At 56.4% G+C, this 9,982-nt stretch overlaps 2 protein-coding genes across 6 annotated transcripts in view; one reads left to right on the top strand and one right to left on the bottom strand.

The window, feature by feature from the left end:
* Window positions 1-200: 200 nt before the first annotated feature.
* Window positions 201-1,832, bottom strand: Ier2 (immediate early response 2). The gene has a single exon (XM_015489130.2). It carries the CDS (start codon window positions 1,653-1,655, stop codon window positions 1,017-1,019), a length of 639 nt encoding a protein of 212 aa, XP_015344616.1. The 5' UTR covers window positions 1,656-1,832; the 3' UTR covers window positions 201-1,016.
* A 2,674-nt stretch (window positions 1,833-4,506) lies between these two features.
* Window positions 4,507-9,982, top strand: part of Stx10 (syntaxin 10) — a 13,014-nt gene continuing 7,538 nt past the window's right edge. The window contains exons 1-8 of one of the 5 annotated variants that reach the window (XM_048795108.1): window positions 4,526-4,642; window positions 4,870-5,039; window positions 5,204-5,298; window positions 5,376-5,438; window positions 7,261-7,371; window positions 7,457-7,563; window positions 7,647-7,741; window positions 9,491-9,959. In XM_048795108.1, coding sequence (XP_048651065.1) covers window positions 4,608-4,642; window positions 4,870-5,039; window positions 5,204-5,298; window positions 5,376-5,438; window positions 7,261-7,371; window positions 7,457-7,563; window positions 7,647-7,741; window positions 9,491-9,591 — 777 coding nt within the window. In that variant the 5' untranslated portion in view covers window positions 4,526-4,607 and the 3' untranslated portion in view covers window positions 9,592-9,959. Of the gene's footprint in view, window positions 4,643-4,869; window positions 5,040-5,203; window positions 5,299-5,375; window positions 5,439-7,260; window positions 7,372-7,456; window positions 7,564-7,646; window positions 7,742-7,837; window positions 8,209-9,490; window positions 9,960-9,982 lie in introns of those variants that run through there. The other 4 variants (XM_015489128.2, XM_015489129.2, XM_048795109.1 and 1 more) reach the window with 4 other exon arrangements.

The raw sequence follows: 9,982 nt of genomic DNA, 5'->3' as shown, positions 1-9,982 counted from the left end.
CGCCCCCGAATTTCGAAGTAAACCCCAAACCTGGGGGAGGGTACTGGGGAGTCGCAGTGGAGCACCCACGGCACCGAGGTTCTGCGGAGAGAAGGGGCCCATCCTCGTCCCGCCCACGTGGTAACTGGTCGGACGGGTTCCCAGAGGCCGGCTCCTGACCCTTTGACCCCGCCCGGGAAGAACAGCCGACAGGCAGCGCCTTTACTCAAATTGTCTTTATTCCCTGACATTTCTATCAAAACGCCAGGTGGATGGGGAATTCAGAATTCGTCACAGGAAAGGTAAACACCCTACAAAAGCCCTGGAGAGTTCCCGCCCTCCCCCGGCGGGCCCAGTCCGGCCAGCGGCGGCTCCCGGCTCAGCAGGAGCGCACTTTGGACGCCGCCTCCCCCACTCCGCTTCCGAGGTTCAGACCCGGCATTCGCTCTGGGGGGATGGTGTCCGTGGGTCACGTTTGGGACTGGGACCACACTCGCCACCTCCTAACGCACCAGAAGAGAAAAATTTTCAATCCAAAGAGTTCGGCTGCGAGGCGCTCCGCAGCAGCAGCACGCGGGGGCGAGTGACTCAGGCCGCGCTCCTCCCGCGCCCCAAGGCGGACCCACAGCCCACGCAGCAGCAGGAAGCTCCCCACGCCTGCCCCGTGACGCAACGATGACCGCTTGCACAAGTATGTCGTGGAGGGGGTCAGGGAGTGCCGGGGTCGTCTGCGCTTGGCGGCGCGCACATCGGCTGCTGGAAACCCCGGAGGGCAGCGCGGCCCCGTGAAAAGTGAAGTCCGACCTGAGGAGACTCCCTGCTCCAGCCGGAGGGGCAGGNGCTCCCCCGGGGCATAGTCCCTTCCGAGCCTCTCAGCAGCCCGGGCGGCGGCTCTTCTCCACGGTTCCCGCCGGCGATCCCCAGGGGGACGTCGCCAAGGGTTCTGCGCACTCGAGCCGACGGTTCGGCGCGCGCTCTGGGGCTCCGGTAGCGCCGCTGGGGTCCTCAAAAGGCCACCACGGCCCGCACGAGCACGTTCAGCATGCTGTCCGCGGGGCGGCAGGCCGCGGGGCCTCGCACGCTGGGGGCGCCGTCGGGGGCGCGGCGGGGCTGCAGTTCAGCAGGCCGGAGAAGCGCCTCTGTAGCACGCGGGCCAGGTTGGGGAAGGCGCCCTCGGCTTGTGCGGGAGCGGGTAGGAGGCGGGCAGGAACCTCCGACGACGCGCCCTCCTCCTCCTCTTCTTCCAGACGGGCTTTCTTACTCGGGACCAAACCGGAGTCTCCGCCGTCGCTTAGGCTGCTGCTCCGCCGCTTGCGGCTTACTTTGGCGAGAGGCCGGGCACCGCGGGCAGAGGTCTCCTGGGCTCCCGATGCCTCCTCCTGCGTGTCCATGGGCTCCGGGGAAGGCTGCTCTCCGTCGGGGGGCGCTACTTCGGCAGGGGTTTCCACCTCCCGCGGCGGGTGCAGGCGGGGGTCCGGGGACTTGGCAGGAGGCGAGGACACCTCGGGCTCCTGGGCTTCCACCTTGGCCGAGAGGTAGAGCTCCCGGGCGCTGCGCATGACCAGCGACAGCTGCAGACTCCGATGAAGGCGCAGGCCACCACGCTGCATGCGTGAATGGTACATCTTCCACACCGACAGGGTCATGATGCGTTGAGCCTCCTTCTGCACCTCCATGGCAGCTCGACGGTGAGGGCAGCAGGTACTCCTGGGACGGACAGGACTGGCAGCAGGTGTACTATGAACAACACGCCAACCCACGCAGTGACACTGCTAGAACGCTCTGCCCGGGCTCCGGCCACCTGGGCCCTTTTATACTTAGAGTGACGTCATGAAGACGCCCCGCCCAATCAGAGGGCCGCATCCGGGCTTTCCACCACAAGGTGGCCACTCCTTAAAGCGACAAGGTGAAATTTAACCAGCCGGGAAGAGGGACGGAAATCCCGGCGAGAGGGACGATCTCCTCCAGCACACTGAGCTCTTGGGTGGTCTCCTTTCGTAGAATCCCGTGCGCAGGACCCGGGGAGAGGAATCGCGGGTGTGGCTCAAAAGCCCACCTATGTGCTCGCATCCGGCGACGCCAGCGGGTCCTAGGCGGCAAGTTTCCCTTTTCACTGGGGAAAACCCGCGTTGGAACCCGTACATCCCCCGTGGGCACCGCTCCTGGCTTCAACGAGCCGTCTAATTAATGTTTTCTGAATCAGTAACAATGCTGCCACTTACTAAGCGCCTACTACATGCCGGGCTCTGCTAAGGATTTTCCTTTCATTAACATCTGATCCCTCATCTTCACTCCACAGAACATACAAGATGTGTGCTTTCTTTACTTAGGAAAAACGAGGTAGTCACTCGCCCAAGTATTTGCTAAACGAATGAACGGGCTGCTGCGATGAAAGGGGGCCACTGGGGCCTCCAGCTCTAAATTATCTAGCGAATACCAGCCCTCCTCATTTTCCTGGTATTTAGGTGGTAAAGAGGCGGATGGCGTTGGCTGGTTCCAGAGGGAGTCACCCGGCGGGCAGCGGATATCCGCGGACCCCAGAGCACAGCCCAGATTGCCGTCCCCCACCCAGTACCAAGCATTCCCATTTCCTGAGGCACGACCTCCACAGATAGGCTTGGCCCTCGCGAGCCAGTGGACCCAGTGGCAGGACTGTCCCAGTGAACACGTGGCTGCTGACCCCCCCCAACCACCACCACCGACAATTGAGCCGTGCTCCGCCTTTCCTCTCGGGGAGGCGGGATAGGGGTGGGAGCTGAAAACTCAAAAAGCAGAAAAATCACCATCGGGCCCTCCCTCCGCCACGCGCTATTGCTCCAAGAAAATTTAATTCCAGTTGAGAGGGGAAGAGACACACTGTTCCGATGGTTCAATTGATTCATGGTGTGGGCCCTTTAAGGAGTGCCCCCAGACGCACAACTGGCGAGCAGAGGCTTCCCGCCACTGGAGCCCGCTGACTTCCACAGCTAAATTTGGAAGGAGTGACGTCGAGCGGGCGCCAGGGCTGCTTCCGGCTGCCCATATAAGGGCAGGGGCCGGGATCGCCGGAGCCACGGGCGGCCGCAGGCTTCCGGGCGGCGGGGGCGGGGCCTCGGCCGTGGGGAGCGCTGAGAGGGAGGTCTCGCCTCCTTCCCTCTGGGGCCCGGGGAGGCGGTTCGCCTGCTGCAGGCGGCGACCTCAGGGTTACCGCCGCGTCTCCCGGCGACCCCGACAGCACGAGGGGCGGCCGGCTGATCACCCTTCCCTCCGGGGAGGCCCCAGTTGTCCCCCACAAGGTCACCCGGTTATTCCGTCCTCCCCCCCGCGGTCTCCCCCGGCCTTTAGGCACCCTCACGACGTCCCGCCTCTCGTCTCACGTTGGAATCCAATTACTCCCCCTCAAAAGGCCCCTCCCCATTCTGCCATCCTGCCACTCTCGGCGGTGACCTGCTGGGGACGCCTCCCTCCCCGTCCCGCTAGCCACCACGCAGATTCCATACTGACACCCCCAGCCCAGGCGCCATCCGTGGTGGGGCGAGCCTTCCCCTCGGACACCCCGCCCCGATCCTCGGGGGGGGAGAGCCCTCCGTTCAGGCGATGGCTTCCTTCCATTCTCCCCAAAAAAGTGCTTTCCCGGGAGCCCCACCGAGGCGGCTCTGTCGCACAGGAGGTGACCCAGTAAGTCCCTCTCTAGACGGAGACGCCACGCGCACAGAGGTCCCCTGGAGTCCAGTGCCTGCGCAGCACCCCGCTCCCCGGCTCACAGACCTCGAACTCACGCAGAGACGGGCCTGGGAACCCACCTGCACACACGCTCTGGAAGGTGACCCTCCCGGACATCTCCGGGGTCCCCGCTCACTACCACCCCGCCCCCAGGCGATCTCAAGGCGACCCCTGCTCTCTCCTCCCTCCCACAGGCCTTTTGTAGGGAAGAAGAGTGGAGAGTCCAGCGGAAGTCCCCGCAGAATTCCCACTCCTCACTTCGCCCCCGCGGGGAGGAAGGGCACCGGCTCTCCCCGCACCGTTCCATAACCAGCCACCGGGACCCGGGGCTGGGACGATCTCCTGGGACGGCCACCGGGTGCCGACACTGGAGTCTGTTAAAAGGTTCAATGCGAGGCTGGGGCTGGGGCTCAGTGACAGCGCTTGCTCAGCACGTGTGAGGCACAGGGTTCGATCCTCAGCACCACATAAAAATAAAGACACGCTGTCCACCTACCAAAAAAAGGGGGGGGTTCAAGACCTAACCTTGTCTGACTAAACGGAGGCTATTATTATTTTTCATTGCCCAGAAGGGACACTGAGGTTATGGAGTAACGGCCCGAGGAGTTGGGTCTCGAACCGAGGCTGGGATCTCGGACCCAAACCCCTCGCGACACAACTAGGACACCACCCCCCACCCGGGAGAATACGATGATGATGGGGCGGAGCCTGCGAACAGGAAGCCGTCTTTGCCCACAACCAAGATGACTGCGAGGAGGACGGAAGTTGCCGTACTTCGGGATTCCAAGGACTCTCTTTCTCTTCTGGAGGGCCGGCTCTCTATGGTAGCGCGTCGAGGGCCGGGTTGGCGGCGGATTCTCCTGGCTAGGAGGGAACCAGCTATCAGTCACAAGGAGGGGGTTCGACTGGGAGGGAGGGGGACTGACATGTCTCTCGAAGACCCTTTTTTTGTAGTCCGAGGGTGAGTGGTAGTGCTGGGGGAGGGCGGAAGGTCATCAGTCCCTTGCCAGCCAGTGCATGGCCAGACGTTCTGGGCACGGCTGCACCATCGGGGTGCACGGGTCGCCCCGTGGCCGAGTGGGAGGATTCGCAATGAGATATGGAGGTCTCTTGAACCCCCCATTTCGTTTGGGGGCGAGCGAGAGGGCCGTCTGCCCACAGCCGCTCCCACTGTGCCCCTGCCCGCAGCGAGGTGCAGAAGGCGGTGAACACCGTCCGCGGGCTGCACCAGCGCTGGTGTGAGCTCCTGCAGGATGGCGCGGCGGTGGGACGCGAGGAGTTGGACTGGACCACCAATGAACTGCGGAATGGCCTGCGCAGCATTGAGTGGGACCTCGAGGACCTGGAAGAGACCATAGATATCCTGGGGTTTTGGAGGGGTGGCATGGGAGAGTCCATTGCTGTAGCATGTGCTCAGGGAGCCCACCTTCTGGGAGACTGGACACCGGGAAAGTATTGAAGGCTGAAAAGTGAAGGCCCAGGGGTGTATCTAGCTCTGGCCTTGACCCTTGACTCAGCCCACGCATAGTGGAAGCCAATCCAGGCAAGTTCAAGCTCCCAGCAGGGGACTTGCAGGAGAGAAAGGTGTTCGTGGAGCGCATGAGGGAAGCTGTTCAGGTGAGGAGAGGTCCTGATGGGGTGAGTTTGGGGAGGTTAGGAATGTCTGTACTAGCTAATGCTGCCCTCACTCCCAGGAAATGAAGGACCACATGGTCAGCCCAGCAGCCATAGCCTTCATGGAGAGGAATAACAGAGAGGTAATGCATCCAGACCCAGCACACACCTCTAAGTCTGTCTCGGGGACCCGTTGCTTTGAGTGCCAGCCTGATCTGTGTGTTTGCCTGCCTTCTCTGTGTTTCTACACCAGTCTCTTCTGCATTAATATCCATCCTCTGTGCTGTTCTCCAGCCGCCTACCTGCATGCCCTTTCTGGGTGTGTACACCTAAGCACTCCTTATCTGCAGGTTCCACATCCTCAGACTCAAGCAATCAAAAACATTTGGAAGAAAAAAAAAGTGTCTATACTGAATATGTGCCTGCTTTTTTCTTGCATTTCCTAAACAATACAGTAAAACAAATACATATTATTTACGTTGTATTAGGTCTAAGCTAGGAATGATCTGATGTCTATGCGAAGATATGTAGTGATTCTATATGAATGTTATGACATTTTACATAATGGGCTTAAACATCCTCAGATTTTTGTATCTGTGGAGGTCCTGGAACCCAAATCGTGAAAATATCAAGGAACAATCATAATTTCAGTGTGTAGTTCTCTAAGTATACTGGCTTTTTTTTTTTTTTTTTTTTGCAGGAGAGGGCCTGTATACACTTGTCCTTTGTGCTGACCCATTTGCTCAGTGTGCGGCTGTTTCCAGGATATATGCCTATGTTTTTCTCTTTGCATGCGCCTGCCCACTGGGGTGTGTGCACTTGACCTCTGAGTACATCTCCATCTCACCTCCATGCGTACACTACTGCCCTCTGTGTCCGTGTTCTCATTCTCACTGCCACTTGTCTACCTTTTTTTTTTTCCACACCAGGGATTGAACCCAGGGCCGCTTAACCACTGAGCCATATCTCCAGCCCTTTTTCATATTTTATTTAGAGAGAGTCTCACTGAGTCGCCTAGGGCCTCAGCAAGTTGCTAAAGCGGGCTTTGAGCTTTCAATCCTCCTGTCTACCTTTTCCCTGTGTGTTACCTGTCCATTCTCTGTATTGGAACACACCAGTCCTTCTCCATCCCCTCACAGATCCACACAATCAGGGAGTGTGCGGGTCTGAGGCCCATGTCAGTTTGCCATCCTGAAGCAGTGCCCACATGCCCTTCCAGATGTGCCGCCTTGGAGATTAAATCCAAACTCTGAAATACAGCTATTGATAAAATAATAACAAGTGTTCTGTCGAGTAAACACTCAGTGGCCAGGGGATGTAGCTCAATGGTAGTGTGCTTGCCTAGCATGCACAAGTCCCTGGGTTCAATCCCCAAGACCTCAAATAAATAAAATAAACACAGGCCAGGCTGTATCTTGTGCTAAATGCATTGCAATTAAAAAAGGGAAAAAAGAGGGGCTGAGCGTGTAGCTAAGGGTTAGAACTTATACTTAGCATGTGTGAGGCCCTGGGTTCAATTCCAGGCACAGAAAAAAAAAATTAAAAAGCAACAAAATAAAATAAGTGCATTGATTGTATTTGTCTGCACCCAATCCTACGAAACTGGGAAGCAGGGACTGAGGAACAGGGAGGAAGAGCCACTTGACTGTTGACTGTCTCTTCCCAGCATTGTGAAATAATTAAAAAATATAAAAGGCAGATTTATTAACAGTGTATAGGGCACTGTTCTAGGTATTACTAATTAATGAGATTCTCATTCCAACCCCAGAAAACAAGAATTACAGATCTCATTTTATCAGGAGAAAACAGGCACAGGGAGATCAATGTCATGGCCTTGGGGCTATTTTGCTAGGAAGTGGCAGGTCTAGGAAGCAGTCCCACCTGAGACTGCTTCCTGATTAACTATGGATGTCCCACAAACATGCACCTGGCCCACTCTGCATGGGTGTCCCTCCCTGATTCCAGGAGGTGCTGATGGCCAAGCCAGATGCTCAGAAGTCACACAGTGACCTGCTGGATGCCAGTGTGGTCTCAGCCACCTCACGCTACATTGAGGAGCAGCAAGCCACCCAGCAGGTTTGTTGTGGGTGGCAGAAGGCCCTGGGATCCTCTGGACCACTCAGGGGTCCCTGCTCACCACAGCTACCCCTCCACCCTGCAGTTGATCATGGAGCAACAGGACCAACAGCTGGAAATGGTGTCTGGGAGCATCCGGGTTCTGAAACACATGTCAGGCCGTGTTGGGGAGGAGCTGGATGAACAGGGCGTGTAAGGCCAGGACCCAGGGGGTGGGCTCGGTGCCCTAGCGTGCATGGGCCCTTTTGAGTCTGATGCCATCTTGGTCTTGGCAGCATGCTGGATGCCTTTGCTCATGAGATGGACCTCACCCAGTCCCAGATTGACAGGGTTCTCAGGAAGATGGCCAAAGTGTCCCACATGACCAGTGGTAAGTGCCCTTCGAAGGGGGTAGATCTTGGACTGGGGAAGGTGATGGGTGGTTCCACTTACCTTAACCTGTGACCTCTGACCCTTCTGTCCCCAGACCGCAGACAGTGGTGTGCCATTGTGGTGTTGCTGGGAGTGGTACTCCTGGTTCTTATTCTGCTCTTCTCTCTCTGACCTGGGCTTTTCCTGGGGCACTGGCCCCTGGTGCCCTCAGAACCACCCAGCCCTTTTGAGCTGACCCTGCCCCCTGGGAGGAGGGTGTGGAGCCTGGGGAGCTCTCATCTAAAGCCAGTGGGACTGTCAGGGCCACAGGCAGGCACCTTGCCACTGGTCCTGTCTCGAGTGCGCTCAGGGAGTAGTGGAGGCAGGGATCCCTGACACACTCCACCCCACTTCTAGTGCCCAAAGCCATTTGCCCTGTGCCTTCTACATGTGCCGACTTGGAAATAAAACCCTAGCTTTTCATAAGTTTGGATCATTCAGCGTGTTGACTATAATTGAGACTGACCCCTGATGGGACTCTTGTTCTCTTTTTTTTTTTTCCCATTTTATTTGCACGTATTTTATGCTGAATCGATTCCTGTGCAATAAGTTTTTGTTTCTTCTGGGATCTTTTTCTTCTGTGAAACCTCCTCTTTTGGTTTAGGAACTATCTGTTCCTTTTCAGTGATGCTCACTGCTATGTGGCAGGGGAGGTCACAGGGGTTAATCTACCAAGAGCTCTGTAAGTGCAGCAGCCCATTTTGGGTGCCCCGTTCACCTGTGTGTTCAATGATCAGAGAATCTACCTCTGAACCCTTCAGTTCAGCATTATTTTACATTTCAAAGCATTGTGCAGCAAAATATCAGTATTCTTTGGGTTGCCAACCCTGTGTCTAGCCCCATGGTTTGGCCTGGGCTCACTTCCCAATTCTACCAGAATGGCACACATTGTTTCTATAAAAAGACGTAAAGCAGGCACTTGGTGACTTTTCAGATATGCATATCCTCTGTGGCCTGGATGATTTCACATGTGTTCTTAAAGTGAACAAGATGATTTGAACCTTTTTTCTTTTTGGACTGGGGATTTGGCCCAGGGGCACTTAACCACTGAGCCACAACCCAGTCCTTTTTAGACACAAGGAGACAAGGAGAGTCATGGAGTTGCTTAGGGCCTCGCTTTTGCTGAGGCTGCCTTTGAACTTGCCATCCTGTGTCAGCCTCCAGAGCTGCTGGGATTATAGGTGTGGGCCACCATGCCTGGCTCAATATCTTATAGGTGTCCTATATAGAGGATGATGGGACAAAATGGGTTAATAATGGAAAATTTGAAAATTTCTGCCCAGCATGGTGGCACACACCTGGAAGACCACACAAGAGAAAACATTTTTTGGTTCCAGATGTGGTGGTGCATGCCTGTAGTCCCAGCTATTTGAAAGGCTGAGGCAGAAGGATCACAAGTTCAAGGCCAGGCTGGGTACATTTTATTGAGACTGTCTCAAAAAGGGACTGAGATGGTCTGAGGTTGTGGTTGAGCCACAAACATTCTCTCTTTTCTTCAAATCATGGGAGTGCTGGCTGTAAACGGGGTGAAGGGGAAGTGTGTACAGGACTTCCTGGGTTCTAGAGGACTGAACTGTGGGGGCAGTAAGCCAGCATCACAGTAAATTCTAGATAGTTGCAGCTTTTTAAAAAAAAAAAATCAGGAACTGAACCAGGGCTGCTAAACCACTGAGCCACATCCCCAGCCCTTGATGTATTTTTTATCTAGAGATAAGGCCTCACCAAGTTGCTGAGGCTGACTTTGAATTCATGATCCTCCTGCCTCAGCCTCCCAAACCAGAGATTACAGGTATGTGCCACAGCGCCTGACTGCCCCTCTAGCTTCTGAGGGGCTGTCTAGGAACCCACAGGTGCAGATCAGAGGAAGAAGAGTGGTGGCTAGCCCAGGCGCACCCCCTGGAGTGAGCAGCATGCTGCAGGACTGTTACAAAGGCGTTCAGTTTATTCTCCTCATCAGCATCACTGATATTTTCATGGTTCACATTTCCCAACGCCGCTCCTCTCCTTACAGTAGTTAATGTGCAATCTCACTTAGGGCCGGGGAGGGGTGGGGGCTAGGCCCAGGGCAGGGAGGGCGTTGGCACTTCACGCAGGACAGGGTGGGCAGACCAGTGGTCTGTCTCCTGTGAAAGAGGCGTGGGTGGGTAGACGGCCAGTGGAGTTGGGGGAGGGCCCTACTTTTTCACAGGAGACAGACCAC

Source organism: Marmota marmota, unplaced genomic scaffold (genome assembly GCF_001458135.2).
Source record: "Marmota marmota marmota unplaced genomic scaffold, marMar, whole genome shotgun sequence".
NCBI classification, from domain to species: Eukaryota; Metazoa; Chordata; class Mammalia; order Rodentia; family Sciuridae; genus Marmota; species Marmota marmota.
This window is presented reverse-complemented; position numbering and strand designations above follow the sequence as displayed.